Source organism: Nicotiana tomentosiformis, chromosome 11 (assembly GCF_000390325.3).
Source record: "Nicotiana tomentosiformis chromosome 11, ASM39032v3, whole genome shotgun sequence".
In the NCBI taxonomy this organism is placed as follows: Eukaryota; Viridiplantae; Streptophyta; class Magnoliopsida; order Solanales; family Solanaceae; genus Nicotiana; species Nicotiana tomentosiformis.
In genome coordinates this window covers 94,225,357-94,244,506 of record NC_090822.1, presented here as the reverse complement: position 1 = coordinate 94,244,506, position 19,150 = coordinate 94,225,357, and the positions used below count along the sequence as shown (strand labels likewise).

General features: G+C 35.2%; 1 protein-coding gene across 1 annotated transcript; it reads right to left on the bottom strand.

Moving 5' to 3' along the window:
* Nucleotides 1–11,768: 11,768 nt before the first annotated feature.
* On the bottom strand, nucleotides 11,769–13,386 carry LOC138901865 (uncharacterized). The gene is made up of 3 exons (XM_070189661.1): nucleotides 13,283–13,386; nucleotides 12,876–13,235; nucleotides 11,769–12,411 (listed from the first exon to the last, which is right to left on the bottom strand). Exons 1-3 carry the CDS (start codon nucleotides 13,384–13,386, stop codon nucleotides 11,769–11,771), a joined length of 1,107 nt encoding a protein of 368 aa, XP_070045762.1.
* Between the last annotated feature and the right edge of the window lie 5,764 nt (nucleotides 13,387–19,150).

Below are 19,150 nucleotides of genomic sequence, written 5' to 3'. Positions count from 1 at the left end.
AGCTGGCTACTATTGACTCTGGATGGAGCAGGCCGCAAAGATATTTGTACAAAAGTGCGATAAATATCAATGCCATGCACAGTTAGTGCATCAACCGTAAAACATTTGTATTTAATGGTGTCACCGTGGCCATTCATGAAATTGGAATGGATATAGTCGGTCCCTTACCATAAGGGCCCGATAAGGTAAAATTTCTCTTGGTTATAACTAATTATTTTATTAAATGGGTTAAAGTAGATGCTTGCCAAAAGATTGGAGAATAAGAAGTGGTTGATTTTATATGGGACCACATTGTCTGCCGATTTGAAATACCAAAAGAAATCGCTTGTGACAACGGGCCACAATTCATAAGTTCCAAAATCACAAAGTTTTTGAAATGATTGAAGATCATATGCATTACATCTTCGCCAAACTGCTTGAGTGCTAATGGACATGCGGAGTCAACCCACGAGGTAACTATTCAAAACCTTAAAAGGGGATTAGAAGATACTAAAGGCAAGTGGTCAGATGAGCTACCGGGTGTTTTATAAGCATATCGGACCACGACGAAGTCAAGCACAGGTGAAACACCATTTTCACTCGTATACGGTTCAGAGTTTTTGATACCAGTGGAATTGGGGGAACCGACCTTAAAGTTTTCCCGAGCAAAAGAAGAAACAAACAATGAAGGATTGCTGGTTAAACTAGATTTGCTTGAAGACCACCAGGATCTGGCATATGTGAGGATAGTGGCACAAAAGAAAAATATGGAAAGGTATTACAACCATAGAGCAAATCTCCGATATTTCAAAGTTAGGGATTTGGAAATGAGAAAAGTTACTCAATTTACTCGGGAAGTTAATGTCAGGAAGCTGGGACCAACATGAGAAAGACCTTACCCGGTTTCAGCTGTAACCGGTAAAGGTTCGTATGAATTAGAAAATCAAGATGGAGTTAAGTGCCAAGCAATTGGAACATGACTCACATCAAAAGGTATTATTGCTGAAGATCCTTGGTGGTGTTGAAAGTATGTGTTGCACTCTTTTTCCCTTCGACCAGTTTTTGTCCCAATTGGATTTTTTTAGCAAGATTTTTAATGAGGCAGTAATGTAAAGCATACTATGAAGGAAGGATCATCGAAAAATGCAAAACTTCTCGCATCAAGGCACTAGGTTCCTTCACTAGTGAATCAATAACCATAAGCTCTATTGCCTTCACTTTAGCATGAGTAAAAACAGTTATGTGTAAATAAGCTCGTATGGCAAACGACTTGTGGATGGTTAAATAATCTATGGATGGTTAACCTCTGGAAAGAGATTATTTAACCATCCACAAGTTTTTTCCATTAATGAGGCAGCAATGTAAAGAATACTACGAAGGAAGGGTCATCGGTGAATGCAAGACTTCCAGTGTTCGAATTCTCATACTTAATTAGCATTCGAACACTAGGAAAAATAATACATGACAAGGCACTAAAAGTGTTGCGAATACCGGGGACTGTTAGAACCGTGATCAATGTCTTATCAGGACCGGGGACTGCATGATCAGCCCCATAGAAATAAGTTGTACATGTTAGCTACATGTATTGGCAACTTTATTTACTTAAGAAAATGAATATTTATGTAATTGTACTTTTAAAAATAGAGGGAATAAATCAAGTCCTTTTATTTGTATTTTATTTCTTGTCCAAATAATAAGTTAATTTACTTTATCGTTTGAAAGTTAACAAAAACTTCAAATGCTTGTGCCGGAATGAACATGAGACTTCCTCTTCAATAGCACCATAAACATAAGTGCCATCTCTTATGAAACTCTCATAGTCAAAGAGTAGATACCAGAAGTATTTATGCCCGGGGTCAAAAGTTATCGGATGAGAAAAGATTCTGGAAACTTTGTCTGTTAAATGAAAAAGAATCTTCCTGATATATTTTTTGCACAGCATTTAAGCAAAACATTTCTTCCCAAACTTAATAAAGAAGTTTTGGAATAGTTACAAAAGAAAAGAAAATTTATATACATTAATTCTTGATGCTATAGCCCGAAGAGAGGGAAGTGTCTTTGTATTTTCTTATTGTGAGAAGGTTGTTCCGCTTCCGAATCAGGGCCTTCATCTTTATCTCCTTCTTCTTCAGTTTCCTCTCAGATTTTCTCCTCGGTTCCTGAATAATCGGCGTTGGTATTTGAGGAGTAAGAAGCATCAGACCGAGCTAGGAGGTTTTTGAGAGCGGTTGTCTCCAGTTCATGAGCTTTGGCAATGCAGTCATCAATGTTTGCAATGCCTTCTTTTGCCTCCTCCAAAGTCTTCCTATTCGTATGATATATGGCATAGGTTTTCTCAAAGACGATAGAATCTTCATGGTCTCAGAGTTTAGCTTGTAGTTTATCAATCTTGGATTGGAGCTTTTCATTTAGACCTTTAATAATGCTGATTTTTGAATCATGCTCAACATTGGTGGTCGAGTGAAGTTGATTTTGCTCCATGACCCTTTTGAGACTTTCTTCCATTATTGCTCTCTTATCCTAACCCACATTGACCACCTCGGTTTTAGAGTGTAATCTAGCCTCCAAGTTGTTGACTTGCTCCATCAAAGCAGACTTGTGCTCGGCAGTAGTAGTCATAGTATCATGTAGTTCAGTGCACTTAGCCTTTGCTTCCTTAAGGTTTTCATGTAGTTGAGCAGCTTCTTGATTGTGAACCATTCTATCTTGCTCGGATTGCCGTAACCGAGCCTTGAGATCATCTATATGAGCAAATTTTGTCTCTAGCACCAAGAGGCGCTCGACAAATTAATTTCGTTCAGCTAAAAGTCATGTTCTGAAATAAGTTCTTGCTTGGCCAAAATCAACCTTTGCAGGCCTTCGGAAGCAAGAAGGTTGGCCTGAAAAGGCTAAAGTAAAAATTACTAGTGTAGAGTGAAAATGAAAAAGAGTTGGAAGAAAGTTAAATGGATACCTGCGCCAAATAACGCATGTTGTTGTTTAGAAAACATTCACCAAAGAGAGAATCCATCTTTCTCCAGTCTTTTTCTGAGGCCAGTAGCTTCAGATAATTGGCAAGCTCCACCGGCTTGGAAAGTATGTGGCATTCATTCGAAACCGTAAGGGTGACACTTCGATTTCCACTAAGGTTTTAAGTGGGTGATGGGAAAGTTTTCCCTAGAGGATTCCCATAATCGGATGAATGTGAGGAAGGGGTGTTTATTGTTTGTTCAGTTGGAGCTAGTGGAGAGATAGCAGCTGGTGGAGAAAGAGATGTGGTTGCGACAGGTTCAGAAGTTGAAGGCGGGGGAAGGTCAGAGGGTGAACTCTTTTGACTAGAAGATGTTGTGGGGATTCGAAAACGAGATAAATCGTTCTCGCCCATTTCCAATTTCTCCAGTCCTTGAACTTCTTCTGGTGGTGGAGTTTGAAGCTCACCCGGTTGAGCTTCTGGTTGAGCTGATGAAGATTTTTTTCTTCTCTGAAAGGAAACCGCTTCATCATCGATTCATTCATCATCAAGAGCCACTATAGAGGGTCCAGTTGGTGTTTCTTTCACTATCGTCTCCCGAGTCCCTGGCAGGGGAGGTATGTTTCCTCTTTGGTTTCTTTTTTTGGGATGGGGACTCCGGGAGGAGGCACCTTCACTAGAAGTGCAAGTAGGTTCGCGAGCTCTCCTCCGATTAAGGGCATTTTGCAGTACCCGTTTGGCTTCCTCCGGGTCATCGAAAGCCTCAATGTTTGGGCATACAACGGATCCCTTCGGAAGTCCTATGTGATACAAGAAGATAGTTAAATTGTTTCCAAGATATATTGAAAGATTGAAAGAACGGATAATTTTTGTTTACCATGATTTTTGGCTTTCCATCCATATTTGGGTGCCATTTCTTTTCACCTTCGGGACTCTGGCATAGTAATATTCAGAATTTTCTGTACCCATTGGGCCAGATCTTGAACCTGTGGTGGCTTCCAATAAGTAGCTGGGAAAGGTAAATATAAAGTTAGTAAGGAAGGAAGGACCTTTTGAACATAAAAATAAAGAGAAATTTGAAAACTTACGAAGAAGATTCCATGATTCAGGAAAAGCAAGTGTTGTGTCCGGAAAGATATCCCTAGTAGCAATAATAACAAACCATTCCATCAATTTATGGTCGTTGTCGTCGTCAACGCTAGTAAGGAGGGCATGATGGATGCGCTTGTTAAGTTTTAGAACATCCCCACGGAGAATTTTAGGGGAGTAGAGACTCATCATATGTGTGAGAGTTAAGGTTTCCCTCATAACACAATTGGCAGAGGCAAGCCACCATACGTCATACGGATAGGCCTACTTGTGCCAAATAGACTTGATATTAGTGGGAAAACTCTAAGATTATTGGGTCAATTCCTTTACTCGCTCCTAAAGTGAAAGGGCCCAAAGTGAAATGTTATGTATAAACATACATGAATCCTAGTTTGGTGAAGATGATTCTTTCTACCTCATTAGGGGTGAGGATTTCAACGTTGTTCCAACTACATTCCTCGTACACGACAGGAATGGATGAATGGAAGAAGGGTACCTACGAACATGCTAGTGTCTGTCACTTTTGGGATTTGTAGGTTCATTCTGTTATTGAATGTCAGATTTTGTGCTAAGATGAAGAGGTATGATGGTGTTTACAGTAAGAGGTTTTGATTCAACATCATTCTCATTTTTCGGTCTCATTTGTTTTATTCATCTGTATGGGGCAAAATCGGTTAGTGATAGTTGCACGAATGACAAAGTGATACATGAAACCAAAGGCAGGTGGGACGTGAATCAGCAAACAGCTGGCACCGGGTGCAAGCATGTGACCGATGTTGAATGAATCCCGAAGACAAAGTAGCCGATAACAAAAGTTCAAAATACGGACATCGGATAACTTTCAATTACATAGAATATCTGTATTTATAGCCAATCGTTATGCAGCCATCAATGGCGATTTTATTCACATTCGATAGGAGCTTTGGGGGGATCTTGTCTCCCTAAATAAAGCAATAAATAGGTAAATTAGCATCATTTGTAGACACGAAACATTTTGTATGAAAAATATATAATCTGCTCTCATTCTGTTTTGTTCTTAATTTTGTTCTCACCATTGCTATTGGAGAAGCTAAAAACTTAGCCAGACTTGCATTCCCTTTAATTTTATTTCATAATCTTATTTGCTTCGTATTTTTGAGTCAAATCAATTCACTTGTCTTTAAACCACGTTACAAATTCAATTGTATCATTTTACGGGTAAACAAGAAGCGCATCCAATTAGAGGTGAATGTAGGATTTTTAGAACATGGGTGCACCATTAACGAAAGGAGAAAAAAAAGTATTAAATAGGAATTGATCCTTGTTCCTCAAGGTGAATAACTCAGCTTTAAACCAAGTGCACTACTCAACCTTTTTGTAGCATGAGTGCCAATAGATAATATTACACCAATTCTAGAGAATATGTACATAAAATACTTAGTTTGACAAAGAGATCATGGGTTCACGTACCCCATATTTTATGCCTAAATCCTCCCTTGCATCCAATGGTAAATAATGTTAATCAGTCTAGCAACAACATGGATTCAAATTCAAGTCACAGATAGAGAGCATGGTTTGAATACAAAACGAAGATCCAAGGAAGCAATTGCTAGCACAAATTGCAGAAGTAAAAGTAGCTTGGAATCAAAGCAGGGCGGACCCACCTTATAGCAAGGGGTTGAGTTGAACCCGCTTCGTCAAAAAAATTAATTATTTTTACTTGTGAAGTTCATCAGAAAATCATGACAGAAGATAATATTATAAGACATGAACCCTCTTGACACAAATGGAAGCTGCAGAGCAGTGGCAAAGAGGGTTCATAGTGTGGGCTGAGGTCAAAAGTTCGAATCTCTGCTAAAGCGTTAACTTATATTTTTTCCACATTGCATTCTATGTTCCAGTTATATACGTAACTATTTTAGCTATTCTTATTAAACTCAATTTTAATTCAAAAAAAAAAATTAAACCTTTCCATTAAGTGAGTTTTGGTTCTCTTTTGCATAGTTTCTGCTAAAATATGAGAGTGCTTTGTTGAGATTATTTGTAATTTTTTAATTTAATGTTTAGTTTATGTATGTTGGAATTGTTGATTTGTGTTATACTAAAAAATTTAGTTTGATGCTTACTCTTTTACTTTAAAAGTTTATATCAATTATTTAGTTCATAACTCCCTTTTTTACTTTTTTTTTTGTTTGTAATTACTTATTATGTTAAATTTCTTAGAGTTATAAGATTTTTAAATTGGTTAAAAAAAATTGTTCAAATTAATAAATTTTCAAATTTGTTGAAGTAAAATTTGTTTATATATATAGATAAAGTTTCAAAAATTAAAAGTAAATAGTTTTTTTTTAAATCTCACCTTTGATTGTAAAATAGCGTCAATGACTTTATTTCGAGGTCACATGTTGAACAAAAATAAGTAGTCAGCAAATTCTATTTACCGGTGCCGCTTATACAAGTGACTATTATGTTTTTTGACTGAAATCGCTTGTATAAAATCCTAGGTCCGCCACTGAATCAAAGTAATGTAAGTATTGATTTCGTTAAAGCAATAAAGCAGCTTAAATTCTAAAAATAGAAGTTTTGATGCATATTCAAGTCACATCACAAGGAGGAGTCATAACATTAAAGCAAATGATTCAAATCATCAGTAGAGTATAGAATTAAAAACACATAACTGTACCTTGTAATTAAACTTTTTTCATGTCATATTTTAATTTTTGCAAACTTATACATTTTGGATATGATTAGTGTTGACACAGGTGATTATGTGAGTAAGCTTTTTTAATAGGGAAAAGGTCCAAAATTACCCTTCTACTATGATATATTGTTTACTTCTGTCATCCGTCATACTTTTCGTCTAATCTAGCCCCTACCGTTAATCAACTTTTTAAAATTACCCCTAACCCTAACGGATCTACATCGTGGCAGCTGAACCCCCTCAATTTTTTCCATGTCAGATGCCATATCAGTTGCTAAGTCACTCGACCCCACCAAGTTAATACCCCATAGACCCCATTACATTCTCCATTGACAAAGAATTAGGGCTCACACGACCCCAATCCTATTTTCCTCAGCCTTCAATGTCGCAAGGAAGCTATTCATCCCAAATTAGGTGTCGTTGTGGCATCATTGCAAACCACTTCACTTCAACGGCTCTATTAAACCCTGGAAGGCGATTTTATAAATGTTTGAAGCCTAAGGTTAGTGATTCTCTAACAAAAGCTCTAAATTATTATCAGTTTACTCTAAATTATATGCTAATAATAAAGATCTTTGGGTCTTCTCTAGTTTTTTTGTCTTCGACAGACTCATTCTTGTGGTTATTTTGAATAGGAAGATGAAATCTCATTGAACAGAGATTTGGTTACAACTAAAGATCTAACATCGTCTTGCGAAGCGATTAAAATTGATAGGGATAAATTGAAAGAAGAATTAACTGCCATGGAAGCTCTACACCAAGCTGAAGCTGCAAAAGTAATGAAATTAGAAAAGAAGGTTTTGAAGACGAGGATGATGCTTATGATTTCATGGGCACTTTTTGTTGGATTTGTTGCGGCGTCAATGATAAAGTGAATTTTGGTGAGTCTTGTTGATGTCTATTGTTGTGACCTTTTTTTAGTGAATATGTTTTGTTTTTAGTTTTCTTCTCGTTTGAATAGGTGCATCTTTATTATCATTTTGTTGATGTAATGTTGGTGTTATGTATTTTGTTTTGAACCGTTTACATTAGTTAATGTAATCTTAGTTTTATGTATTTCGTTGGAAGCTATATTATTTATTGATGTTGTATGTGTTCATAGTCATCTTTCTGTATGTATTCGAGGGAACCAATTGTGATGAACCTGCTATATTATTAGTTGATGTTTCATAGCAGTTACACAGTGATAACCTGCAGATTCCGAGATACGGGCTAATGAACATAGCAGTTACAAAGCACACAAATTGTATGTGTTGAAAGCATTATCTCTGTCAAAATCTGGACAATATATTATAGTGATGAACCTGCAGACTCCTAAATCTTGAACAATGAAGGGGTTGGACAGCATCTATAAATTGGACAATGAATAACAATGAAACGAATACTTAAATTCATAAACTAATAGTTGCTTCATTCACAAGGGAATGTCACATTAACACCCCAAAAAAATATCACAACCAAGTGACAACATGACATCCAAGTTTCCCCAACTAAACAGTCAAACTACATTAAACCCCACACAAGGGGAAGTCACATTATCACCCCAAAATATTACACAACCAAGAGATAACATGTGATGACCCAAAAGGTCATCTTATATTTTAGAACTCGATTCTGCTCTCTTAAGCTTTAAAATCTTATTTTTTACCCTCTTTGATTTGCGTGATCAGTCCAGGCATGTTTCTGGAAAACTTTTATGTTAAAAACTTATAAAAATAGGAATTTATGCCTTAAAAGTTCATTTTAGTTGATTTCGGTCAATATTTTTGGTAAACGAGTCCGGATCCATATTTTGATGGTCCCGGTGGGTTAGTATCGAATTATTTTCTGCAGATTCTGGTGCTTTCTGGTTTCCTTCTTCGCATTCGCAAAGGAACTCTCGCGAACGCGAAGTAGAAACTAAGATGGCTGATTTTTACTCTACGCGAATGCGAAGGCCTGGTCGCGAACGCGAAGTGATGGGGGATTTACCCTTCGCGAACGTGAAGCACATGGGACCGGGGGGAGGGTTGGTCGTTCCTTATTGGCGAACGTGAGTAATGTCTCGCGAACGCGTAAGCCAGGGGGTAGCCTACGCGAATGCGAATAAGGTCTCGCGAACGCGAAGGCTTGGCAGCCTATACTCATCATGAACGTGATAGTGCTCTCGCGAACGCGATGAACAATATCGCCCAACACTTAAAACAAAATCAAAACGGGACTTAAGCCATTTCTTCAACATTTTCAAGAACCAAACGGTTAGAGGCGATTTTCAAGAGTTGTTTTCTTCCCCAAAGTGTTGGTAAGTGATTCTAAATCATTTTCTTTCCATTACCCATTACATTTTATGAATTATCAACCTAAAATCTAGAGTTTTCATGGTAGAATTAGGGGTTTGGATAGAAACTAGGAATTTCAAAATTTTGGGGATTTAGACCTCAATTTGATGTCGGATTCCAAAATCAATTATATATCCGAGCTCAGGGTGAACGGGTAAATAGATTTTGGTTTGAACCTCGGGTTTTGACCAAGCGGGCCCGGGGTCGATTTTTTGACTTTTTGGAGGAAAATTTGGGAAATTTAATTTATACAATATAATTGATTCCTTTAGCAATATTTGATATTATTGAGTCATTTTTGAATAGATACGAGTGGTTTGGAGGTGAATTCTAGAGAAAAAGTTGTGGTTGAGAATTAAGTGGCCTTCGGAGCGAGGTAAGTGTTGTGTCTAACTTGAACTTAAGAGAATTAGGAACCTCAGACTATTTACTATGTGAAATTCATGTGAGCGGCGCATATGTAAGGTGACGAGTACTTATGCGCCGCCAATTTACCTGTTTTTCATGTTTCTTCCATTTTTCTTATATTGTCTCTTTCCTATGCCTAATTGCTACGTGTTTATACTAGTGTTGTTAAATTGATCGTTCGTTTCATGTTTACGAATTTTCTGGTGATAATTGAGTATTTATTTCTAAGTTGAGATTGAATTGTGGAACCAAACGTTGAAGTAAGGCATGTACTTGTTATTCTATCTCCATGTTGTTATTTATGCATTGCATTATGGTAAGGGAGAGTGTAAAAGCACGAAGGGTGATGTCGTGTCATATTATGAGTGTTAATGCACGAAGGGTGATGTCGTGCTATATTGTGAGTGTTAATGCACGAAGGATGATGTCGTGCCATACTGTAAATGTAAAAGCATGAAGGGTGATGTCGTGCCATATTGTGAGTGTCAATGTACGAAGGGTGATGCCGTGCCATGATATGAGAGTTAATGCACGAAGGATGATGCCATGCCATTTCTACTGATTTTATAGTGAGATTGAGAGTAAAAGCACGAAGGGTGATGCCGTGCATTTTTCCTTTACTGTATTCGTTGTTTCTGTTGATTCATAGTACATTGGTTGTTCCAATTATCATTCTGCTGTAGTTCTTTATCTCGTATATCCCCCACCATGTTTTTTCCTTCTGATATTTCCTGCCTAGCTCCTCATTACTGTTATTTGTATATACACTGTTAAATTGTATAGGTTGATTTGTAGGTGCCTTGCCTTAGCCTCGTAACTACTTCGTCGAGGTTAGGCTCGACACTTACCAGTACATGAGGCCGGTTGTACTGATACTGCACTCTGCACTTTTTGTGCAGATTTTGGTACCGGCTTGGGTTGATCGAGATTTTGCTATTGGACTGCTATTCAGAGACTCAAGGTATATCTGTTGGCGTTCACAATATAAAGTCTAAAATTAATTAATGTTAATATATATTCTCTCTCTCTCTCTCTCTCTCTCTCTCTCTCTCTCCCAATCTCTCTCTCTCTCAGACCTTGAAGTCCCCGTCTATCTTTTCTGTTTTACTGTTTCTTTCATTCAAACAATTGTATTTCTTTCAGACTATTATTTGTAGTGAATTCTAGAATGCTCGTGAATTGTGACTCCAGATCTGAGTGGTAGTAATTAAGGCAGTTTTTATATTAATTCGCACTTATTATATTTTATCTTAGCTAATTATGGTTATTTACTGAATGGAAATAAGGATTTGGTTTAATGATTCTCTAACGTTGGCTTGCCTAACATGCGAAATGTTAGGTGTCATCACAGTCCCGACGGTAGGAATTCCGGGTCGTGACATAACATGACATTCGAGTTAACAGGTCACTAACTAAACAGTCACACAACCAAAAATAACAAGTTGCCTAACAGTAATTACATCACAACCAAAAATATACAAACATAATAGAGTTCAATAGCTCCACATTCCAGAACACCAGATTGTATTAAATCTGCTTCTTCCCATTACCCTTCTTTGCTTTCAACTTGGCCAATCTTTGTTTGTTAAGCTGATTACTAGTAATAGCATTTTTCCCCTGCCATTGCATCTTCTTTGGTGAGAATGAAAATTTTGATAGCTCACTCACACCACTGGCATTACCAACAAATCCAATTGCCTTTGTTCCAATTGTTGTACTTTGTAGTTGCCTCAACTGTAGCCTAGTCTTTGCCTCAGAGATACTTCTTCGCCTTATAGCTATTTCAGGCTCTGTATCAAAGTTTGGAAAGGCACTGCAGCTTGGTTCTTGCCTCTACACTGAAGGGGTTGGCATAAACAACAAGTTGTTGGATTGACTTGTTTGAGTAGGCTGACTTGGCTGAGGGGCTGACAAAGGAATTTCCTCATCAGTGGCTTCTTGTGGCACTGGTGCAGGAGAAGGAGATCTGGGTTGTTCATCATCAGTAGCTTTATCAAGTAAAGTTTTCTTCCTTTTTGTCTGCTTTCCCTTTCTTCTTGCCTCCAATGGGTTGCTTTCTTTTAGAATGTTGTTAGTAAGAAAGAAAACTTTTATTAGATGTTGAAAGAAAAATAATGATAGAAAAAGTTATAGTATTGATTACTTTTGCACACCCTCTACTATTGTTTCCAGGTTTACCACAGTTGCTACATGTCATTACCCTCCCTTTCCTTCACTGAGACCATTGCTCTTGTCTATTAATTTCCTCATTTTTTTCTCTTGTTCTCTTAACTTTTGCTCTCCTAGCCATCTTTACCAAAGGAGGTGGAGCCATGTATTGTGAAGGGTCAATTTTCCAGAACTTTTATTCTCTTACTGGTTGTAACTTATGTGAATAAGTTAGGAGATAAGACTCATTGGTAAGGTACCAATGAATCTCACTTAGAGGGTCTACTTTCTTGTACAATAATGCACATATTGCATGAGAACATGGAATGCTACAAAGATCCCATGCCCTGCAGGTACATTTCTTTAACCTCAGATTCACAATGTGCCTGTCACTACTTTCAGTCACCTCATATCCATTGTCTGCACTGCCATTGAAATGACACTTCAATGCAATCCTCATGAATTGGTTGTACAACTCCATAGTTTTGGGACTGTACTCATTTCTCCATGTCATCACCTCAGCTTCATGTTCAGTAACCATGTTCATCACCTTGATTCTAATATCCTCAAGCATCTTAATGATTGGCTTGTGCCTTGCTTGCAAGATCCATGCATTGAATGACTCAGTCAAGTTGTTATCCACAGACTGGTTCTTGCAAACAGTATCAAAGAATGCCCTACTCCAACATTTTGGTAGATACTTTAACAAATCCTCAACAACTTCCTTTCCATCATCATCTACTTGACTCATACTTTTTATCTGATCTTTGAAGTCCTCTTCATAAGTACTCCATTTAACCCACCAAAGGAATTTTCTGTACTCACCAGACCCCCATCTCCTGCACCAATTTGCTTCTATATGTCTTATACAAAATCTGAAGTGGCCTCAGGAAGAACAATTTGGATTGAGTCAATCAACCCCTACAAATAACAGTACAAATAAACTGAGTAAATATCATCAAATAACAATACAAAGAAACTAAGAAAATAGCTAAAAATAACAATACAAAAAATAGTATATACCTTCTGCATATCTGATATAAATGTGATCCCTTCACCAATTTTGAGGTAGAGTGAAGTCTGCAAGTGACCTAAGAACCACTTCTAAGTAAGTTTTGTTTCTTTATCAACAATAGCCCAAGCCAATTAATAAAAATAATTGGCAGAATCTTGACCAACAGCCACCAAGAGCTGACCTTTAGCTTTTCCTTTCAAAAATGTTCTATCCAATCCAATGAAAGGTCTCAAACCACTCTTAAACCTAGACTTCATTGCTTGAAAACAAATATACATCCTTAAAAACCTCCTTTTGCCTTCTTCAAGAGCATCTTTTGATAAGTTAATTATCACATCACTCCCAGGATTGCTAAGTTTCAGTTCATTGGCATAGGCAACAAGCTTATTATATTCATCTGAAAAACTACCTTCAAGTTTCTCCAAAATCATTTTCTTCGCCCTTTTGCACTTAGATTCACTAACATTTATATTAAATGCAGCTTTCAAGCTTGCCCTCATCTCTTTAACCTTAATTTTGGGATTATCTTGCAAGCCTTTTTGAAAGTAAGCAGCTATTGTATTTGCATCAACTCTTTGATTCTCAAATGCAGGTTCACATGTGTGCTCAGGCTCTAAAGTCTTGAATTTAACCCCACCCCTGAAGAATCTTTAGATATATGACAAACAAAGGGGAAATCACCAACATATATGTACCTAAGTCTTGTTGTGTCACTTTTAACTTGCTGCAAGTCATATCCATTTGCAAGAGAATACAAGTTGATCATTTTCCTAGCTTCATGTATATCTTTAAATATCATTGACCTATCTAACTCTTTATAGTCAGTTAACTTATCATTGATATCCCTCTTCTTTTGTAAAAAAAAGTTGCTCCAATCCATCAGAACTTAATTCAGGAGAATCGGGAGAATCAGAATCATTTTCCTCACTTTCATTATCACTATAATCAGTAGCAGCTTCAGCTTCTACTGTGTGTGATTCACTATGAGTGATTATATTAGGTACATCAATTGTTGGTTCACGCTCTTCTACATCAAACAAATTAATAACATTACACTGGTCACTAATAAAGTCCAACAAAGTCTTAATCCCAGCATCCCCATCTATTTCATAGTATCTACCAGAATGACCCTTTACTATTAGTTGTTGCACCCTATATATCCAAACTTGGTATCATATTCATCAACTAAATCAGCATAAGAGAGCAAGTCAGAGACATAATCTTTCTTCATATGCACATACTTCTCTGAATACAGCAGATATGGCTTACTAGTCCAACCTCCACCATGATGAAAAACTAAGTCAACTAGCATCATCTTTAAAAGGCTGCATAGTAATCATGAATAAAGTTATTACAGTCTACCATAGTAAATGCATAAATAAATAACAAAGACAAGAGGTACAAAAATAATAAATAAATATGTAAGAAAAAGCCTGAATAAACAAAAGAGGTGATAAATAAAGGGAATAAGGAAAAGGTACAGAGGTAGATAAATAAATAAACAAAATTGAATGAGGTATTATGATAAAGAAACGGACACAAGCATGCATATGGGGGACCACATAATAAAGTATCAAACTTAGAGTCACACCTCAATAAAATAAGCACAAAATATATCTGTAAGAGACCCACATGAGCATCATCTTCAAAGTAAATGCAGGTGAAACAGGGGACCAAATAACAAGTCAGCTATTAACAAATACTTCAAATCCTTTTTTTCAGTTAAATACCAACCATATGAGACCCTTCTTTAAAAAACAAAAAGGACCACACATACTTGAAACCCTAAACTATAGAAAGTTCTTTTAAAACACAGTAATAATAAACCAGATATCATCAATTCCACCAATATACCCTAATCGACCAATGAAAACAGACAAAAAAATTAGGGTATAAAGTTGAAAGTCACATGCAAACACAAACGGCAAAAACACAGACAAAGTAAAACCCTAAACGACAAATCACATATCTGAACACATAATAGTGAAATCCCTAAACAAAGCATAATCTAAAAACCCTAACTTTAACAGAAAAGAAATGCGAACCCTAAGACAAAAATACTTCATTTATAAACAACAAACATATGAAAATAGCAAAAATATTCAGATTTTGGGGGATAACCTTACCTTGGACAGCATTAACCACTGAAAATAGAAGATTTTCTTTTGAACCTTCCACACTCTTCTCTTTCGTTTCTATCGAACGTATGCAGACCAAATGACTCTCTTTGTCAATTTAGATGGGTCTAACTTATTTATTTAGTAGGCAAACGGGTCACGGGTGGAAGACGGGTGATGTAATGGGGTCTGTGGGGTTTTAACTTGGTGGGGTCGAGTGACTTAGAAACTGACATGGCAGCTAACATGGAAAAAATTGAGGGGGTTAGCTGCCACAGTGTAGATCCGTTAGGATTAGAAAACAATATACTATAGTAGAGGAGCAATTTTGAACCTTTTCCCTTTTGAATAAGATGTTTCACTACTAAATATAGCAGCTTCTGTATGAAAATTTCAGGCCAATAAGCCACCAGCTCAAAAAGCATCCCCGTATCATTATATTATGGCTTGAATAAGCTCATAAATTTTAGTATAGTAGGAAATCTATTATTACTTCTAAAGTAGCAGTTCTTTCCAGTTCTGTTATTCACTATTTTACAAACTTATAAAAGTTTCAGCAAATTAAGGAAGTTCAAAAACAAAAATATCCAAACACTTAAAAACAAACACTTTTAATGCTACTGCTCCTCTTTTTCTTTTTTTATCTTTTCTACAATGTGTAGGGCCTCTGCAACTTGTGGGAAACTTCTCAACTACTCCTATAATTCATACATATTGTCATTAGCTCCGGTTTGGACATAAATTTCGACTACTTTAAAAATAAAATAAAATGAAAAAATTATTTGTCCATGAAATTTGATCAATTTTTAAAAAACAAAATGAAGAAAAATTATCAAAAATAGATGACACATATACAAATTATGTAAGACTACTAAAGGGCTTCGCAAAATTTTAAGTTTCAGCTTCAATTTACTCGTCGTCTTAAATTGTTGTATTAAAAAGCTCGGATTTTAGTTTTCATTATAATATTTTATGAGACCTTTTTATAGTTTTACATAGAAAAAAAGAACCTACAAATCTTGGTAAAGAACCTATTTTGTAAACTTAATAAGGAACAGAACTATCCGTTTGCACTCGTGTCCTGTTTTGCAGAGTCCACAATCAGTCACAATTATTTGCGGACAAACACAGGAAATAGCGGACCAACAATTTACCGAATTTAAATGAAAATCAGACAAATAAGAAGCAAAACTCACCTTATTGTTACTATATAACCAAGCACACTATTAAATAAGATTATTCGTAATTATCTTCTAAATTACATGACTGTGAAAGTATTTAATTTTTTACACTATCAGTGCATAAAATTTAAACTCTTTCAATAGGATTTAAGTTAATTATATACATCAAAACATTGTCAATACAATTTAACTTGTTATAACATATAATGTTCCGTGACTATTGGGATGAAATTCTCACTTCAGGTGATTTGTATGCTTTCGATCCTATATATTCCTGTCCATGGCATTGCCTTTTAGCCAATTAATCTTATACTGTAATTGGTTTTATCACTTTTATGTACTGGAATTAAGTCTTCTTATACTATATATAAGCTATATTCGATTTATATACTATATATACATCTTAAGATATACTATATATACATGTATATCTACTATATATATCTAGTATACTTAGTATATCTTAAGATGTATATGTAGTATAGTATATCTACTATATATATTTAGTATACTATGTATATATAGTATATCTTAGGATGTATATATAGTATAGTATATATAGTATATCTTAAGATGTATATAGTATAGTATATATAGTATATCTTAAGATGTATATATAGTATATCTTAGTATACTTAGTATATCTAGAATAGACTATAGTATAGTATATATATAAGCTTATATATATATATATATATATGTATATATAGTATACTATATATAAGCTATATTCGATTTATATACTATATATACATGTATATCTACTATATATATCTAGTATACTTAGTATATCTTAAGATGTATATGTAGTATAGTATATCTACTATATATATCTAGTATACTATGTATATATAGTATATCTTAAGATGTATATAGTATAGTATATCTTAAGATGTATATAGTATAGTATATCTTAATATGTATATGTAGTATAGTATATATAGTATATCTTAAGATGTATATATAGTATAGTATATATAGTATATCCTAAGATGTATATGTAGTATAGTATATCTACTATATATATCTAGTATACTATGTATATATAGTATATCTTAAGATGTATATATAGTATAGTATATATAGTATATCTTAAGATGCATACATAGTATAGTATATATAGTATATCTTAAGATGTATATATAGTATAGTATATATATTATCTCTTAAGATGTATATGTAGTATAGTATATCTTAAGATGTATATATAGTATAGTATAGTATATATATATATATATATATATATATATATGTATGTATACTATATATAAGGTATATTCGATTTATATACTATATATACATGTATATCTACTATATATATCTAGTATACTTAGTATATCTTAAGATGTATATGTAGTATAGTATAATATATATATAGTATATTTTAAGATATACATATAGTCCAACATTTTATTTTTATTTTTTTTTTTTAAAAAAAAAAAATTAGCCGTTGGGCCCGCTAGGCCCGTTAAGGGGACCGGTCCGGGCCCGGGCCCTGGCGGGCCAAATCATAGGACCGGCCCACGAGACCGAACCAGGCCCGCTAAAGCCGTACCATACGGTCCTGGCCCGTTTAACCGTCTGGCCCGCGGTCCTGGGCCGGTCCCCGCCAGGCCTACTGTGCACACTCGTATAAATGTCCCTTATAAAGTTATAGTTTCTTGGCGCTTAAAGAGTAAATTTTCAGAATTCACTATTATTTAATGGTTATTAACTTTTTATAGCTATTATATACATCATTACTTTCTATAACTACTATTCAGTTGTTACGGTAGTGTATTCATATGTATTCGCGTTGTTGTATTCATGAATACAACAGCAAAAAGCGCCTAAAATCAGGGCAGTCCAGTTGTACGTGCATGTATTCACATGTATTCGCGTCATGTATTTATGAATACAACAGTAAAAAGCGCCTAAAATCAGGGTTGTCCAGGTGTACGCGCATGTATTCGCGCTATTGTATTCATGAATACAGCAGTAAAAAGCACATAAAATCAGGGCAGTCCAGTTGTACGCGCAAGTATTCACATGTATTCGCGCCATGTATTCATGAATACAATAGTAAAAAATGCCTAAAATCAGGGCAGTCCAGATGTACGCGCATGTATTCACATGTATTCGCGCCATGTATTCATGAATATAGTAACAAAAAACGCCTAAAATCATGGCAGTCCAGCTGTACGCGCATGTATTCACATGTATTCGTGCTGCTGTATTCATGAATACAGCTCTACCCATATGTATTCACATGTATTCATGAATACAGTAACGACAATCCCTTAAAAATAGGTATGTCCAGCTGCCTAAGAGAGAGGAAAAACATAAATAGCGTATTTCATGCCTCAATGGTAGTATATACCATAAAATACTTATTTTGCTATAAAATATAAAAGGTAGCTATAGAAAATAATATTTTAAAATAATTTTGGTTTATAATAAATAGGGTGTATACCTTTGCTATAGGAGGTAAAATTTCCTTTTTAAAATGAACGGTGTTATTGCTTATCTTTGATTAATTAAGCAATATTTTTGCACTGCAATTTTATTCACGGTGAAGTACGAAGATGAGGTTTTCCAAATATCAGAAATAACTTGCAGAATTATTGTCCTTTCTTCATTTCTTTTTAAACAATTTACCGTGTAGGGAAACTACCCAAACTATCAGTCCATAAAGATTTTTCACCAAAACTAGCCCAAAATAAAATATCTACCAGAAATAGCCCAAATGTCATTTTGTAACATATGTATTTTGCTAAAACACAAAGGCAATTCTAACTTTTTGAGATACTGAACTTGAGCAATATTCTAATATTCTACTTCCTTTAAGTTGTAAATCAGAGAATCGAGCACATTATTTCGGTTTAGAAATCACTACTAAATATTAGTTTGTTGGATTTAGTCGAAGCATTAAATTAAAAACGCCATGAACAGCCATTGAAGCTTGCTTAAACTTGAATTCAAATTTTGAGTTTTCGAAATTAGAATTTATTTTGAACGGGTGTTGTTAAAATAGATTGGATACATCTTAAGGAGTTTGAATCTCAATTTTGGGATATAGAGATTTTAGGTGGTTTGAATTGAAATTTGAGCAAATTCGAAGTGCACAAGATGAATATGAAAGAAGGCGATATGTATATCTCACTGTATATTTTCCGTATATCTTTTCTGTATCAAATATGTATCTCTTCTGTATATCTATGTATACATGTATGTGATAAACATTAAGATACATATGTAAGAGATAAATTTTTAAACTCGATTTCAA